The 19,600-nt window shown below is 37.1% G+C and overlaps 1 protein-coding gene across 5 annotated transcripts in view; it reads right to left on the reverse strand.

Annotated features, from left to right (window-relative positions):
* The window catches only part of LOC109100417 (alpha-actinin-1-like), a 29,827-nt gene extending 16,824 nt beyond the window's left edge, over positions 1-13,003 (reverse strand). For 3 of the 5 annotated variants that reach the window (XM_042737333.1, XM_042737334.1, XM_042737336.1), the window contains exons 1-2: positions 12,608-13,002; positions 384-498 (exon numbers count right to left, since the gene is read on the reverse strand). In XM_042737333.1, the coding sequence (XP_042593267.1) occupies positions 384-498; positions 12,608-12,736 (244 nt within the window). In that variant the 5' untranslated portion in view covers positions 12,737-13,002. Of the gene's footprint in view, positions 1-383; positions 499-12,607 lie in introns of all 5 variants that reach the window. The other 2 variants (XM_042737335.1, XM_042737331.1) reach the window with 2 other exon arrangements.
* Positions 13,004-19,600: the final 6,597 nt, after the last annotated feature.

Raw genomic sequence — 19,600 nt, forward strand, 5'->3', positions numbered from 1 at the left:
TATCAAATATTCAATCCTGACAGTTATCAACTAACTTTTAGTATGCAAGGTCTCTACTTCAAATTTGTTTTTTTTGTTTTTTTTTTACTATTTTTTGACAAATTTGTATGTACAGAGAAATTAAAGGAGGGTTTCCCGAATCAGATTAGATCCACAAGCTCTTGATTCAATTAAATTTGGCTTGTTTTTAATTCTTTTAGGTATATTTTGGTTATAATGTCTATTTTGCTTACACATGAAAAAAATTCTCTATCGGCTAATGCTATAAATTATACACTGTGTAACTAACTAACTCATTTTCATATCCTCATAAAAGATAAAAGCTTCAAAAGGTAGAGGGTTGGACTGGGTTCAAGGTGGGACTGTGGTATGAGTTTACTTACCTGAAATGACCTCTAGGAGCAGCATGAGTTTGAGTCCGTCTCTAAAATCCTCCTCAATGTTTTCGATCTGCGTCCCTGCCTTTCGTAGATGAGAATTGCACCATGCAGTAAACGTCTAAAAAAAAGAGTGATTTATAAGTTTAGAAGAGAAATAAAGGCAAAACACAATGCAAATTTAAATTGCCTGGAATCTGCAAATAAGACTTGGCAGAAAATTCTATAAAACTCCAATAGGTTCAAAAAACCCACAATGAAATATGCAACTCAAATGGTTAAGATCAGACTGAAATGATCATTAACATTGTTGAATATAACTGTAAGCACTTCAGAAGAATCTGCAGAGCTGTAGGTGCTACACAAAGCCTGAAAAAGCACATGAAAGTTAGGTTGATAGTACAATACTCTTAAAATATCAATGAAAATGTGTAATTTCCTGATGATGTGACCAATTTAACCAGTTTTATTTATTTCATACACCTGCGCTATGCAAGCGCTTGAATACTTTGCATTCATCTACAACCATGCCTGAATGTGACAGTAAGAGAGAGCGTAGGGGAGGGTAAGCGCTCGACAGAGGTTGTCATGGCAGCACTGAGTATCTGTGGCTTCAGGATTCTTCTGTATGTTAGTGAGCTGATGAGAAACAGCTGTGGAGCAGAACCGAAGCTAAACACACTCACACTCTAATACGACTGATATGCCACTTAACAGAATCAGAGACACTGTAGCTCATGCACTTAAAAGCAGGAGTTTGTTCCAACTTTGAGAGGTGAGGGGAAATTTCTAGATCTGGACATGAGGAGAGACAGTGATGGGATACAGCCGATCCCCATGGGTGGGCTGGGGTGCGCAGTTTAATGATGGATTATGGGTAATAGAGAGCAGGTCAGGTGAGAAACATTGTGGAAATTGGCAGCTACTAAAAGGAAATGCCATAAAATGGGAATATCTGGTGGTAAATGTGAGTCAAGTAGGAGGATTATAAATTCATTCAAGATGAAGTTCAGACACTGGTTGGCAAGCATGCACACAAGAGCCACCACTGCAATATTCCAACTTCAGTATGCAAATCCAAATGTGAAAGAATAAAAGCTATGAAGCTATTAATTATACAAACTTATACAAACAGACCCTAAAACTAGAGAGATACAATAAACACTCAAGATAGTACAGGCTACCATACGTTTCTGCAAGCAATACAACAAAACTAGATTTCTTCCAATAAAAAAATAACTGAATGTGCCCACTGTAGCATGTCACGCTTTTAGTTGAGGGATGTGCAAAACATGTTTTTAACTAGCTGCTGGGCTGCCTAAGTGACTATTCAACTAATAGTTTTATAAAGAAGTCCTGTGTAATTAGGCTGACTGGTTTTCTTTGGGGGGCGTTTACATAAGATATGTTCTTCTGTGCAAGAACAGTTCGACAGAGCGCTGAATTTAATGAAAGGATGAATTTAAAGATGTAACTTTTCTAAGAGGGTTTCACCATGCAAACAGCTAAAGCACAGGATGCTGTTTACATGCTAATTAAATGCTAAAATTTAAAAACCAACACACACACACACACTATCATCCACAGGGTTTTTTTTTTATGTTTTTGAAAGAAGTCTCTTATTCTCACCAAAACTGCATTAAACAAATCAGAAAACAGTAATATTGTGAAATATTAATACCATTTAAAAATAACTTTTTTATATTTTAATATATTTTAAAATGTAATTTATTTCTGTGATGGCAAAGCAGCCATTACTCTAGTCTTCAGTGTCACATGAATCTTCAGAAATTATTCGAATATACCGATTTGGTGCTCAAGAACCATTTCTAACTTTGTCAGTAAAGCCGGTTCTGTGATCTGTGAACAAGCTACACAAAATGTGTTCATAATCACAGATGAACGCGATTTTGCGTAGCTTGTCAGTAAACTACGGCTCTTTGTATGAAATGCTGCTCCATGTGAAAGCACGTGATGGAGATTTACTACTAATCACAGAACCGGCTTTACTGACAAGATGTGCATGACAATCCCATGTGAATAATTGCACAGCCCTATCAAGAACCATTTCCTACTTTTATCATCCATGCTGAAAACATGAAATCTTGGAATGAAAATTTTGGAAACATGGAATCTGATGAGAAAGAACTTTCTATTAAAAAAAAACAGCATTTACTGCCATTTTTTATCAATTTAACGGGTCCTTCCTTAGTAAAATTATTCATTTCTTTCCAAAGTTATGGAACTAGTGTTGTCAAAAGACCCAAGTCTTGGGTCTTTTAGTACCAAGTCAGTACTAAAAAAATTTAAATGTTATGGTACCAGGTTTTTTTAAGTTCTGGTGGTACCGAGAACCCGATAAACCCGGTTCTTGATGCACTGTCCGAAAGGTGCCCAGATGCGCTCTCTTCATAAAAGCACTGAGACGTGGCAACCTCAAAATGAGGAAACGCATCAAACTAACAAAAAACTTTAAAGACAGACACCTGGATCAAATGAACGAGTTCAAGCAGGCAAGTTTCATTTAAATGTTTCATATTTAGATCTTCTCAGTGTTTCCCATACACTGATTTATTTGTGGCCATATCAAAACTGACCGCCTCAAATAGATTTTCCAAAAGGCTTTGACTTCGTTGAATAAACATTAGCACTGCACGTGTCAAAGTCGAAACCCAGTGCGGGTGTTTTTATATAACTGTATTTCTGAAGGAAACTGACTGTCTTCAAAAATTATGGATGTCATTTTCATTTCATCTCGCCTGCAATGCCTGATAAAGCAGCATTTGTGAGCACAGCGCTTATTTGATTACAGCCGTTACTGGGGAAACAGTAACGGCTCCCGCTCTTCAAGCGCCTCCTGCTGGCAGATAATGAATCTGCATATATATGCCACCACAAATAGGGTGCAAGTCTGTGGGAAACACTGTTTTGAATATTATTCAATATTTTAATTTGAATGTCAGATTGAAATGAACGTCGCTGTTATTACAGTAGTAAATCGTTAGCATAAGCGCGGCTAATGCTAATAATGAGCATTAGAATGAAGTCTCTTTATTAACTATTTAATGCTCCTATAACTTATATTAGGGTAAAAAACAGGAAGACATGATGATATTTACTATTTTTACACAACAGAGGCTTTTAAATGAATTGTGAATCTAATATGCGTGTTAGAGAATGTTAAAATGGTTAACATTGTTTGTGTCCTATCATTCAGAAAAGCAGTTCTGGTTTTTTCTTGGCCGAATAACTCTAGAAGGTTTTAAAAGCCCTTAAAATTAAATATGTACACAGTTTGGATTAAATGAAAGTATAGTTAAATTTTTTAATTAGCATGTTTTTGTGGTTTGCTTTGGTACCGAAATTGGTACCGAGAACCGTGGATTTTCACTGGTATTGGTACCGAATACTGAAATTTTGGTACTGTGACAACAGTATACGGAACCCAAACATTTAAGCAATATAAACATTATGAACATACATACAGTTTAGCTCAATTTTTGAGAATAAAGCTCTACTGCTAAATAGATCTACATACAGTATACACCCATTCACACTAAGCATAAAATGCACTATGCCTATGCGCACAAAAATGTACGAAACAAAAAGACACATTCACACATCCACATATTATCTATGCAGAGGCATGCAAATGCATACTCACATATACAAATGCATGTAAATATAGTCACACAGGCAGCAGATCTCTGCTCACTCAGCAGGAATGCTGCTAGATTTCCTCTCACACCTACACCACAAATATTTCTTCATTATAGCCCTTTTTAACCCTATGTTTTTACTTCTTTTCTTTATTTCTTTTTCTCCTCTCTCTCTCTGGTGTGAAATATAGCACAGCTGAGCTCAGTTCATCGTCATTGGGGTTGCCATAGCAACCACAAATGCCAGAAAACCTACAAACAATCAGGCAATCCGAGACACACGCATACACACAAACAAACTCCCCCATAAACCACAAAACTGACCTGTTTATTTACAGCTATATTGAAAACTGTTTTTGTAGAACATCTCTCAAATACATACAGCAGCCCCAAAAAAGTATGTGGGCACTCAAAAATCTCTAAATACCAGCGCAAAAAGACCACAATCTGAAAAGATAATAACACTAGAAGGCCTTTAAAAGTTTGGTGACAACTTATTTTAAGGTCCAGTTCTCACAATTAACAAACCATGAACTACAACTGTTGCCTGAATAAACTCCTAATTTGCTGCTTATTAATAGTTAGTACAGTAGTTGTTCAGTTTAGGTATTGGGTAGAATTAGAGATGTAGAATATTGTCATGCAGAATGTGTGCTTTATAATTACTAATTAACAGTCAACATGTTATTAATATGCATGCTAATAAGTAAATAGTTAATAGTGAGAATTGGTCCAGACTATACTAAAATGTTACCAAAAGTATAAACTATCAATCAGGCGATAGAAGACATGTAGAAAATTGTATTATCAGAAAAGTTCTGATCATATTTGATCATAAATTTAGAGGCATTCAAAATTCATGCATATGCATATTTAATACGATAGCGTAGGCTTTATAGGGTTAAAGATGTAATAGTTTACCCAAAAATGGACAAATTACACTTATATTACCTTTGCTGTCATTTAACACTCCATTAAAAATTTAATTTTCAAAAACACTAATAATGTAATACATTTAAGTGTAATCTTTAATAGATCTTAACATGAATATGCATTCTGAAAGAGTACATTATAATGTTGGAATGTCTAAATTCACTATTTAAAATGATAAAAAAAGGATTTTCGATTTCATTTATTTTTTATTTATTCAGACAAAATATTGTAGAAATGTGATATTATTTAATAACATTTGGGATGAAGCTTCTCAACACACAAATGCCTGTGCAGCTCCGCCTACACAGGTGTGCACATGTGACAGGTGTAACAGCTGTTACCTGTTTAAATAAAATACACACGCAGACACTAATGACATCATCCCCTTTCAATGGATGAAATGCCTGTCTGTCTCAGTTTATCTTTCACATTAGTGCTGTTTGCTAAGGCAAACATCTTTACTGCTTTGAACAAACCCCTATCTCCGAGTATTAGACTAAAAATCTATTTTTTTTTCCATCTGTTTCTCTCTCTCACCCTATCTGTCAGTTAGTGAGCTGTTTGTTGGTGTCTGCTGGCTTTCTCTTCAGACAGGAAGTGCTGATCTGCCCCTGAGACAGGCGGCCCACTGTCTCGGATCCACACGCATTCCACACTACACCCTCCTAAGGTGAGCCTGTCTCAGATTTTCACGTTTCCAGACACAGAGTTTAATGGCTCATTATTAATCTTATCAACATTGCCAGCGGCTTCACTTAGAGCTAAACGCTGACTCGCTCGGATCGCTGCTTTCACGTTAATTAAACTTAAAACACACAGTGTATGTGTACACACTTACTCACTGCAGCTCCCGGCGATGTTGCATTATCTATACGGTTTTATGTGAGGAACAATAGGGCCTGGTTCTGGGTAAGTCTGTCGGACAGATACAATGAACAAAGTCCTCATTTGGAGCACATCATCAGTTTAGGAGCGGCACATGATGATTTGCATGAAGACCTTGACTTTCAAGATAAAAAAATGAGTCTGACTTAACATATTTGACTTTGCAAACTGCAGAGGCGAAGGAGGATCAAACACAGTCAATAAAATAAACTTTTTTTTAGAACGCACACACATACACACATCAAAAAACTGCATCCCGCAGCATCTCGGTCTGGCTCGAGCACACACACGGTCTCAGCAAATGAGGTGGCAGCATTTTCTACACTATTGTGGTGCTGTTCAAGCTGTTCTTTCACTGGCTGAAAGAGCACAGTGAGGGATAAAGTACCTCATCACATCCTGACATTAAGCTCCAGGGCAGGAAATGAAAGAGACTGTCATGCACGTCATCATGCATGTCATTCTGGTGGGGACAGCTGTCGTTCACAGACGTGCTGTTTATGATGTCATTAATTTATGACGCATTATCTCATGAATAGTAAATATGGTATGCATGAATAAAACATGATCTTATACTGCTTTGAATGAAATCATGAGACAAACTTAATTTGAGCATTTCATTAATCTTCCACTGTCTGTGCTAGGATTTTGTGTTGCCCTAATACATTTTTTTAATAAAACACAATTGCATTTGTACATCAGTGGATGAATATTAGGAATGGTGAGACATAGCAAGCTGCAGAAAAGCAATAAAATGGAGCCTGTGTCAGACAGCTGCAGGGCTGTAACCACAATAGGTTTTAATAATCAAGATATGGTTAAATTGTCCCACACATATTTGATATTCTTGATAATGCTCTGTTTGCTGTTGAAATGACAAAAAGTTTTAAAAGTTAGTTTTTTAGACTGGTCTAACAGCATTCACTGATGTCAAAATGATTGAGATGGCCAATCCAATCAAAGAAGTCAGGGTTCACTGTTTACAGAAGCCAAACGTGAATGCCAGCTCAACGGTTCTGTTTTAAGAGTTAAAGAGAGCAAGTTTGGTAGCTAAACCTTTAATATTTGGCAACTGTTAAGATAGAAATGTTAAATGACTAAAGTAATAAGTGATGCAAATCTCATCAATATTCATCTTTCTTGTCAAAATATCACTGTTTGGAATTGAAAACATGATTTATGTGATTGATGTAATAGAATTCATAACTGAATGTAACAAGACATTAACATAGCTGTATTATTTTTTTTTTTTTTTTTTTTTTTTTTTGCATATTATATTAGGCTTATGACTAAGATTAAATGTGTGCATAGTGTGAATGAATTTAAAGGGACAGTTCACCAAAAATGAAAACTGTCATCATATACATTTACTGAACACAAAAGAAGACATTATGAAAAATGTGGGTAACCAGTGGGTAACAGTTGCTGGTCCCCACTGACTTCCATAGTAGGAAATACTATGAAAGTCAATGGGACTGGAAAAAGTTTGGTTACCAATATTCTTCAAAGCATCTTTTTTTGTGTGTTCAGCAAATGAAAAAAAAAAATTATACAGGTCTGGAACAACTTGAGGGTGAATAAATGATGACAGAATTTACATTTTGGGTCTACTTGATGAACGTAGCTTCCTGGAAGCCTTCCGAAAGCTTTTCAGAATTCAATCTACAAAAAAGTAAAATGTCTCACTTTGACAAAGGCGTTTTTACTTTGTGGTGTACTGTTGGCCTATATTAAAGTGTATTATAATACAATAAAATATGCAAATACTTCAAAGGCATTTATTTACAACAAATTCAAGATATTTTACTTTCTCCTTTTTTCTTACTTTAAAGGGATACTCCATCCCAAAATGAAAACTTTGTCATTAATCACTTATCACCATGTCGTTCCAAACCCGTAAAAGCTTTTTTCGTCTTCGGAACAAAATGTAAGATATTTTGGATGAAAACCGGGAGGCCTGTGACTGTCAATGCTTTTCATACTTTTCTGGACCATGACAGTGTAACTTACTTGGCAGTCTATGGGATAGTCACAGGCCTCCCGGTTTTCATCCAAAATATCTTAAATAGCGTTCCAAAGACTGATGAAGCTTTTACGGATTTGGAACGACATGGGGGTAAGTGATTTTCATTTTGGGGTGGAGTATCCCTTTAATTCTTTGATTCCTTGAAAAATTTAAATAAAATTAAGAAAAACATTGACCATGCCAATTGGTTTGGTTCCCATTTTGGGGCCTTAGAGAGCTGTGACACTGTTTCTGTCGGTTTCTACAACTGGTAACAACCGCACTGAATGCACAGCATTAAAAAATATCAAATACTAATGCTGTATCATCACTTGAGAGCTTCTGCTCAAGAACTGAAAATGCCAGCTTTCCAAAAAGTGGTAAAAAAATCAGGCATGCAATGACGCCTAAGGATATCACGTGTTATATGCAGGCCTACATGGCATCTGTGCCCACAGAACTCCACGTAATTGAAGCAGATGCCATTCACAATGTTTTACACATACCCTGCCACTTGCGAGCTGGTTTATATTAGACATTTTGGTTAATTGGATTATACTTTCAGCTACCATTAAGAGTTTAGTACTCATACCATCTTTCATGAAATGCTGCAGATTTTCCCTAAAATTCAGCAAAGAAACATGGGAAAAAGATTATTGATGTAGAGATGAAATGTGTATGTCAGTATCTTCACAGAGATTTTTAGACTCTTGTTAGATCTCAGATCTTTGACAGATTTCAGGAAACTCACCTCAGACCAGCTTTAAAACAGCCACTGTATCCCATACTCAACATACCCCTCTAATAGAGGTAGAGAGAAAGAGAACAAGTGAGAGAGACAGAGAAATACAGAGGATTGATTGCGACAAGTAGACCTAGTTTAATTCTTTAGACTGAAAAAGCCAGAAAAGGTTTTTCCCGTACTACCCTGAAGACACACACCAAGAAAATACCCAATGCAGATTGTCAGATAGATACAGATCTCAGAACCCAAATGATATGTGACTGATTCAGATTCACTAGAGCTGAACTATTTCCTGTTTTTGAAGATCTACATTTTTTCTTATCAGAGCATCAAGAACTGCAAACAGAACCATTTAAAACCTGCCCAAGGCAGACTGAACTACTGCAGTATGGAAACACTTAACTCACTAGAACTGTCCGCACACTGCAAAATTTCGGTATTTTTACATTTTCTAAAGGAAATTCACTATGATGTTAGGATACAGTTGGTAGAGAGCTGCTTGGGGTTCCTGGATACTTAACAAACAATTTAGAAATTCAAAGTACTTCAGTTTAAATGTTCAACTAGTATTTGAACGTATGAAAATAATGATACAAATAGGTTTATAAAATAGTCTCAAGTCAACCCTTATTAAAATACACACTGTGTGTTTTGGTTCACATGAGACTACTTTAGCCTATTTTTATCAACATTTTCATATGTTCAAATGGTAGAGGCAAATATCTGCAGTAAAACTTGTCGAACATTGTCGCAAATCTGAATGCAATATCAGATTTTCACATTCAAATGAGCTTTGCTGAAAACTGAAAAGTTGCAGCGTTTTATATATATTTTTGTGCCACTACCAGCACCAATAAAAATTGCATCTGCTTGTTGGAATGAAACAACATTGACTAAACCAATGCCGCAACTTTTGGGACTGTGAGGGTTTGAATCCTTTTTTTTGTTTTTGCAACTTTGTCTGCTTGATGGCAGCACTAGTAATGCAGATTTTTTTCTACATCAATAAGTGAGAATAGAAGCTGACCATAATACAGTTCAAAAGTTTGAAATCAATATTTTTTAGAAAGAAATTTCTTTTGCTAATCAAGCTGTTTTTATATATATATATATATATATATATAGATATATATAGATAGTGAAATATTATTTCAATTTCAAATTAATATTTCTTAAGAAGAGTGCAGCATTTGTTTCAGGACTCTTTTCAGAATAGAAAGTTTAAAAGTGTAAAAGTCTTTACTGTCCTTGCTAATTAAATATTAATTATTAATTACTGATTTAATAAAATTTTTAATTAAAGTATTAATTAAGAAAAAAACTGACTAACCAATCACTTTAGAAAGGTAGCGGAAATGAAAACAGAACATTCACTGAAACCTAACTGAACTCTGTCTTGTGGCCCTACAAAATGAACTGTGGTAACTGAAGACCCCATAAGCCTTCACTCATTGACTGAGAAAGAATCAGGAAGGGACACGTGTACAAAAACAATGAAAATCTGACCTCACAGATGGGGACAGGCAAAAAGGAGAGAGAGTTCATAAGGTCTTGCTGCAGTTTTAGGCTGAATCACGTCACACCTGTCCGGCAAGAGGGGCTTTTTTTGTCTCAAATTGCAGACAAATTCTCACAAATGTTATTAGACAGGAAAATGTGTGTTTCTGATTCTATTGGTCCAGTCTGAACTTGCTGAAATACTTTCATGCATAAACATAAACTACAGCCAATCAGATGGTTTCTCACACACATTCACTGTCTCAGCTCAAATCTACTCCAGATTTGACTTAGTCCATATGTCTTTTATGAGATGGGGGTCAGGGCTGCACTCTATACCTGCAGTGTGTGTGTGTGAGTTTGCAGAACAGACTTCACTTCTCCACTGACCTTTCAGCCATGTCAGAATGCAGAAAAATAACCAATTTGTCTGACACACACATGCACGCATCATTAAAGTCACAGAGGGTGTTTAATAGGCATTATGGAGCAAACATGTTTGTGTTTGTCGTTAATGAACAGTGTCGGAAATGATGCAATGTAGTGCCTATATACCGAGACAGGGAAAAAAACACCTCAGGGCCTTTTCTAGTTGTGTGTCTCCTTTCCATTTGACCCAACACACACACATACTGTATACATATAGCATGACATACATAACTGTTAATGTGACTTAAATTCAAAATATGATGATCCTGCACTGGGCTACTGATGCAAAACTTCTTAAGGGGTTTAATTTCCTCTCTTAACACTCAGTTGAGTAAGACTGAACATGTCTGGTCTGGTGGAAAACTCTTGCCACATGGTTCTGTCACGGGTTTATGGTCGTAGGAGCTGAAGTGCAGGACTCTGCTCGCATACCTGAGCATGAGTGTTTCCCGCCGGTAGCTGATGACATCATTCAGGAGTCTACAAGCTTTCGAGGAAGGAAAAAAAAAGAAACGCAGGAAAGTTTTCCAGCAGCCGTGTACGGGGTCTGTTATTACCATTTTTGGGCAGACTCGCTCCCTGACAAGCCCAGCCCAAACCGCAGCAGATTCCAGCACTCGTCCTTTTTTCCTCCCCGTTTTCCAAGGGGGAGGAAAAGAGTGTGAGTTTCACGTTTCACTCATATTTCAAATAGTTTTTAGACTATTAGAAAAAATCACATCCGAGAGATTTTTATAAACACCCCCCTCCCTCAACTAATGATCTACCGGAATGCGTTAACGGAGCTGGCATGGTCCTAGAGTTGGCAACCGAGAACAGGTTCTTAATCAAGACCGTTAAACATACCGGAACCGAGCGATTTTTTTACGACGTTTGGTTCTGTTAACGTTACATTCCACTGCTGAACACCGTACTAAAATACTCTGACAGTGTTTGTAGCAACTACTGTTCACCGCAACACCGCCGCTGGGAATCAATCTGTATGGTCCAATTCCCGAGCGAATGACTCATATGAACCGGTTCCTTTGAAGTGAATCAGCGAGGTACGTTTCTCAAGCAAACAACTCCTATGAACAAATCATTTTGATGAGTCAAAAAGAATTCTGAATCATTATAAGAGGTGCCTAAATTATTCTGAATCAATTTCTGAACCACAAATTATTACTTGCGATTGCGAAATTAATCAAAATGTGCTTCATGCTGTACTTGTGACACTTAGTCCATGTAGTTACTGACTAGCTGTTCATATGACAGCGTGTAGTTAAAATACATATTTTATGTTCTGTTGTATTTGGAAAAGCGTAAACATAAAATTTTATTACAGTTGTTAATTATTTGTTATATCTGTTCTGTTGTAATCAGGAGTTACATCATCATTTGGCAACAGAGGACAGTAAATGCAGCACTAATTGCATTTTTTTTCAGAAGATACTTCCTCAAAAGTAGTAAAGATTCGTTGGGGAAATGGAATCGATAAGAGGAATCGGAACCAGAATGATTCTCAAGTCTACATGGGTCACACGTTAAAGCGGCAGACAGGGTCTGCGTGCCGTGACCGTAAATAAAGTGAGTTCGTGCTTTCTGCGAGCGCAGAGGATCATATGAGCCGCATCCACAGAGCAAGGGCTGCTGTCGCTGACATCTGTCGCGCGCGGTGAGGAGAATAGGTGGGCGCACGGTGTCCGGTGATCAGGGTCCCGGATCGTTTGACTGGGGGCGGGCCGACACAACACTCAAATGAATGGACAGACGGGTGAATAGGAACATGCGCAATCTCGCAACAGATGTTCCTTAAGTTTCTTATAATGAAAGCTGATGCTTTAGGAATATGTACAGTTTATAGACTTTTGATTTTCTGTACTCGCGTGTTTTAAGTGAAACAAATATTATACACACAATATAAATAAATGCATGCATGCCTCGCAGTGCAAAGCCTATTTCACAGGCAGCCCATAACTGAATAACCGAACGGGCACCTTAAATAACCACATTTCAATGTTTTTTTCTTCTGCTGCTTTGCAAGTTCCCTTTGCACCTTAACCCGGTGGTGTGGAGAGATTATAGCGCGTAACGTTACCTTTCGCTGTTGTTTCTCCCAGGCAGGGTCAAGCAGCAGATCCCGGTCCCAGTCATCTTCCTGGTGCCTATAGTCGTTCTCTCCTTCATCATATTGATGATGTTGTTGTTGGTGGTGGTGGTGATCCATTCTGAACTGCTGTTCCCGTCTCTCTCCGGTCCCGCTCTCTCTCTCTCTCTCTCTCTCTCTCTCACACACACACACACACACAGAGAGCGCTGCAGTAAACACTCCCGTGAGCACTTAAACGATGGGCACCAAACTAACGCCGCTGCCTCGTTTTCCACTGCCCCGTTCACTCTCCCCAAAGTCCGTGTCTCCTTGTCTTTCTCGTCCTGTCCGCTTTTTCACGGCCTCTATCCAGAGCGGCGAATAGCTAGAACCGCCAGCACGAGCATTGGCAGCAAAAACTTCACAGTAACGGGGAAAAAAAATAAAAAGAGGGATGACACAGGGCACCTGATTGGCTGGTGCGCAAACCTTTAAACCCCGCCCACTACAAAAAGCTCCGAGGTGATTGGCTAATATCGCTGTCCTTTAATAGATTTGGTGTAGGTTGTCTGCATGGACGTAGGTATTAGAAAAGCTTTCAGGGATATTTGTGCCACTTGAATTAATTACAGGATGAATTTAGGTTTGTATTAATTTATTTAATGATTTTTTTTAATAATTGTATTTTAAGTCTTGGTCTTATAAAATAATCCTTTAATGTTTTCTCACTGCCCTCCAGGTGACCACACCCTAAGTTGTTTTATCTCACCGTGTCTCAGGTAACAGCGCTCATGTTCTTGTTTTAGGGTGGAGGAAAGTTGTGGGGGATACAACATCCAAAGAAAACTCACATCGGTATGTTAATTACTAGTTTCTCTGCTGGAAAATCAATATTAAACTGGTTTCTGCTAGTCCAACTGGTCATTAACTAGTCTGGTAGACCATTTTGGACTAACAACAGATTATCTTCCAGGTTGTCATACCAGTTTGTGGTGGTCAAGCTGGTTTTTGGAACATGGTAGTTTGATCACCAGATAATGACCAGCTTGCACCAGCTAAAAATGTATTCCAAAACACAGCTGCCATCTTTAGCTGGAATTTGCCAACAGGGTAATAAGCATATGAAATTTTCACACCATTATAAATTATGGGAATAGATCAAAGACTGAAAGTGGAAGCTGCCGCTGCTTCAGATCAAGGCCATATGTGGTCAGACCTCTTCCATAAAGAAGCCTGCCTGCACTGGCAGGGGATATCCCTCATATTCATCCCCTCTAACCAGGGGAAGAAAGGCTGTGAAGTTTAAGATTATGAGATTTCCTCTCTTGAATTCATGTGGTTATTTCTGGAAAAGGACTGAAATGATTAGTTCCGTTTATTCAGGGCATGTCTGAACAGCCATTGCGTGCTCTGACGCAAACAGTCCTATCTTGAATCTGCTCTGAGAGTATTTGATGCTCTGAATCAGCTGACAAGGGTCTGTAAGTATTTGATGATCTTAATGACTTGTGTTTTTTTTCTTCAGTTCATTTCTGTGATGAAATCAGCTGACCCAAGGGTCAGCATATGGACCACTTCATTTCTGCTAGTGATGTACAGCCTGGACTCTTGTTTTTGTCTCTAATAATGCTGTTACTTTTGTGCAAAATTTTTTTTTATTCCTTATATATATATAATAGGGCTACATGATTAATGCGATTAATTCCATTGAAGTACACTACTATGTACCCAACTGTATTTGCATACATTAATACACACACATAAATGTATTTGGATATTTCACATATGCTTATTCTGCTTATATTTTATAGAAATGAATTAATAGTTACATAACATATTCTTTTACATATTACATGCATGTGTGTGTATTTATATAACATAATCGTTTATGTCTCTATATAATGTAAACAAAACTTTATTTTGGATTTTGTGCTGGACAGCCCTAATATATACATTTATATTATATCCTAAATATGTGTATATATATATATATATATATAAATAATGTTGTAAATATGTTGTTTATAAATGTTATTTTTGTTTTTTATTATATTATATACATTGTTATATGTGCAACCCTCCGTCTGTATATACTAATACAAAAATTTGTTATCTTGTCAGGTTTTAAATATTTCAGTATATGACAATAAATCTTGAGCTGTGAACTTTTGTTTTAACTTTTTTTTTATACTGTACTTTACAATATACTGTGTTGTATATTATACAATACCATACAATACAATAATATGTATGTATTGCAATGCAATAGTCAAATCAAGTCACCTATTTATATAGCGCTTTTAACAATTCAGATTGTGTCAAAGCAACTTTGCAGTATCAAAATAGGAAAATAATGTGTCAATAATGCAAAATGACAATAGTAAACACTCAATTTTCAGTTAAAGGAAGTTCATCATTGAATTCAGTGATGTCATCGTCCAGCTCAGTTCAGTTTAAATATCTGTAAAATCAAGTTGACGATATCGCTGGAAATTAAGTGTCCCCAAGCAAGCCAGAGGCGACAGTGGCAAGGAACCAAAATTCCATCGGTGACAGAATGGAGAAAAAAAACCTTGGGAGAAACCAGGCTCAGTCGGGGGCAAGTTCTCCTCCGGCCAGACGAATCAGCAGGTTGATCCATGCTGCAGCAAAGTTAGATTGTGCAGAGGGCTCATCTATAATAATAATAATAATCATCTATAAAAATGTATAACAATAAAGTACCCTGATCCTGTCACTTTTGTCAGAGCTGTCAAACTTCACACCATTACATCACATCTTCAGTGTATGGCATCAGTTCAAAGTCCACCTCCTGCCTCCTTCATCCCAAGCATTCCGAAGAAGGCCGTTGTTTGGGACTGAATGCCTCTGCCATGTAGGGTAAACCCCCCTCCTGGTGAACAGAAGTTCCCCTCTGCAGACGATAAAACAACCACAGAGGCCGTCCCTCTCTGTCTGGCACACACGCCTTTATCATTTAAAGTGATGTTTTACCATAGATTTATATTGTTTTTAAATAAAGATAGTTCTGACTATTACAAACTAACCTTAACCCAAAAGAAAACTATTGTCATAATATAAATTTTCATAACATATCTGTCTTTCTGTGTCTGTCTGTGTGTGTGTGTGTGTGTGTGTGTGTGTGTGTGTGTGTGTGTGTGTGCGGGGCGGGGGGGGAGGGGGGGTCTCTATTTGAGTATCCATTTGAGGACCTAAAAGAAAAAACGATTCATTTGATTTAGCAAAATTCTAGCAACATTCTTCAGTAATTTTATCCCTAAAAGTATGACTAGGTCAGAGGCACACTCGCGCTCTATGCACTCACTGTAGTCTGGAGCGCTCTTCCATATATGGACAAACTTCCAAGCGGCGAATGTTTGGGAAAGTGACGTCACGGGTCAGGCGCACAGACAGTGAGATCTTATTCTGCTTCTTAATCAAAGCAGTAAAACTCTCGCCAGCTTAAATAAAAACTTTGCTCAACCTTTGACAAACTTATTTACGTGTTCGCCTCCATTATATATATATAAGTTTTTTTTCCGTTCGACGTATGAATAAACATAGAAATTTACTCAGGAAACGACCGTAGAGTTCTTCAGCATGCCTGTGTTAGATCTTAAAGGTTCTCAGACGATTTAAAACAGCGCCAGTGTAGCTGCTTAGTCAGTTTGCGGAATTCAGATCACCAAACTTAGGAACTTTTGACCTAGGAGTATGTAAACAGGAAACACTTTCTCCTGAAGCAATTTAAAGGAGCAGATCATTGAGGAAAAACAATATGATTTCTGTTTCTTTTGTAGTTTTAACCAAGCAGGGTTCCACAATAATACTCCTCAATATTTAAATATATAAAATGTATCTCATATAGGCCTATATGAAGGATCACGTGACAGTAGTGGTTACGTTTACATGCACAATTTTTGGTTCATTCGGACTGAATTCATTGAATCTAATTGTAGTGTTTACATGAACGCTAAATAAAGCGATCCGGTTGATGTGCGCGTTTATCACAAGCTTCAAATTTTTTTTTTTTTTTTTTTTTTTTTTTTTTACATGTGCACACTAGCTACATTTTTTTACATTGTAACCACTCTCCTATACAGTTCTTTAATTGTTTTTAACAGCAGAATTAATATTTATCCATTTATGGATCATTTATGGATACATGTAAACCGCTGTGCCGTGCTGCTCATATTTATCACGCAAAAAAATAAATAAATAAAACCCTCCCCGCGCCCAAAACGGGTTGCCTATGGATGAGTATCCAAAACAAGAACTGGTGGGAGGTTGTCGAGTGAAAGGTAGGGATGGGCGTATCGATCCTAAGTATCGATATATCGATACTGACCCGAGTATCGATTCTAAAATAAAAAATATCGAGACTAAGGTGTGTTTTATTTACCAGTGATTTTGTTTATTTAAATAATAATAACAATAATGCGTACAAATGCACTGAATTAGACAAATAACCTTTGTTCGCAAGTAATGTGTAGGATAGAACTATTTTCCTGCTCATCTGAACACACGCAAATGATGCAAGACAGAACCAATCCATCACAGAGAGCGTTCACTCACTTCTGACAGGGCTGCGTTTCCCAAAAGTATCATAAGAAAGCTTTGAACGGCAGCCCTTAACAATTCTTATCAGAGAACAGGAAAAAAAAAACACATATGTTTGAGTTATTTCACAATAAACAAATTGAAACCATAGCCTACATAGTTTGTGCAATTACATTTATTTAAATTGAACGTTGAAAGATAATAAAGATCATGTTATATTCTGTAATGTTAATAGAAATCATACACTGTCAGAACAAAAAGGTCGCATTTTATGCATGCAACAGCCTGTCACTGGCAGTCCCTTATGATAATGAACCATAGTTTTACTAAAGTGACCATAGTTCAACTGTAGTATTTCGGTTTGATCGAGCTCAACCGGATTGATTAAGGTGTTTACTTGAAGGCTTTTCAGTCCGATTGAGCCATCAATCCGATTACAAACGGATTATTTGGTTGCATGTAAACGTAGCCAACGAGGACTGGAGGAATGGCTGCTGAAAATTAATCTTTTCCATCAGTAATAAAAAACTTTTTACAATATACTCAAATAGAATGCAGTTATTTAACATGGTAATAATAATTGTAAAAGTTGACTAGCACTTTCACACAAAAAATAAAGGCTTAAAACATGCCACAGCCATAAAGAAGGTAAATGGTTCAAATGTCAAAGTGTTTGGATGCCTCACTAAGCATTAAATGGCATTTTGTAAATATAGTCTTTTTGCAGTCCTTGGTATTCAAAAGATCTAGTGAATCTGCTTTAAAGATCATGAAGATTGACTTTGGGATTAGCCAGATAAATGTTTACACTGGACCTTTTGTATTTGTGCCAAGCTCAACATTCAGCTATTTATCTACTCAGAAATTATTCAAATGATTCATATGTCATCTTAACATCTACATAACCGCTGATATTATCAACACCAGCATCAACAAAACTACGTATAGTGAGTGTAGACAGGCAGGGGCCACAGTTCATTGAATCATTTTACTAAATCCAGTCACACTTTTCACAACTAGAGAGAGAAATGATGTCTGTTAAATGACCAAAACAAACTCTCTATAATGCACTACACTGGGCCACCTCCTACAAAATTTCAAAAGATAGTCCGTTGTCATCGGCATTCCTGGTGGTCCACCACACACACACACACACACACACACACACACACACACACACACACATTGCGAGATACTTTACAACAGAATGTCTAATTTACATAGCTACATGGATCACACAGACACTCCCTCACTCTCTCACACACAATTAAACACATTAGAAAGTCAAATTTTCTATTTTCTACATCTATATTTTCACACAAGCACACAACTTATTCTTATTGTCTCCTGACATGACATGAATGAAGCACAACAGGTAGACCTTGTTATGGAGGGTGACTCTGTTCATATGGATGATCTCAGGAGCAGTTTGAAAGCATTCGGGCTATAATCCAGCACAAACTGGCACTACCACCCCTGCCCCTCTTGAGTGTGAAACTCAACAGTATCTAGAGCTGTTGTCACAATGTTCCTGATAAGATGCTGGCTGCCTTGAGGAAGACAAACCCTGTGAAATATCATCTCAGTTTTAAAAGTATAAGAATAACCAACCCCCTCATGATTACAAGGACTTTAAGAAGACATGAGGGTACAAATCAACTGTTGATAATAGAGTGTGTTACAGCTGATTCAGACAGACTGAGAAGATTAACAATGGTACAGGATAGAAAAACTAAAACACAATCGGGTGCTGACAGCTGAGCAAAAACATCATAATCCTTCTGTCGCCTCACCCTCCCACACACAAAAGGATTTTTACTTTAGTATCTCTTTATAAATGACCTATAAGTTAAATCAATAATAATAATAATAATAATAATAATAATAATAATGGATAACTTTTTAAACAATGCAAATAAATAAAAATGGCATATATGCCACATAAGCAGAAAGAAAGTTTGTCTTTTATTGTTAGAAATATTGTCTCCCAGCAATTGATTTTTGGGGTATTTGATTTTATTTGATCTGTATTCTGACCATATAAAACATGGTGATACATTTTAAATGAAACAGTTATTTAAAATACATCATCTTTCTGAATTATAGCTCTTACCTAGAGAATTCATAATAAACAACTGAGGGCGTTTGCCCCCATGTTTTAACCCTCAGGCTGATTTCTGATCCTAGTCATGAGAAATATCACAAGTAAGAGCCTTGTATGCATGAACCCTTGATTTTACAGGTGAGTAAAACTTGGATGGATTTAGAGAAACAGAACACAATTCTAGAGATGATTCACTTTAAAGGAGGGGTAATGTGAGGACAAATCACACTTCTACATGAAACATGAGGGGGGGTGTCTTAGTAACCGTACTCATGAATGACATCAGCCAAATAACTGTCAATCAGCAATTCCAGTAAAGCGCTTACCGATGGGTGGAG

The sequence above is a fragment of the Cyprinus carpio genome, chromosome B13 (genome assembly GCF_018340385.1).
Source record: "Cyprinus carpio isolate SPL01 chromosome B13, ASM1834038v1, whole genome shotgun sequence".
Lineage (NCBI taxonomy): Eukaryota > Metazoa > Chordata > Actinopteri > Cypriniformes > Cyprinidae > Cyprinus > Cyprinus carpio.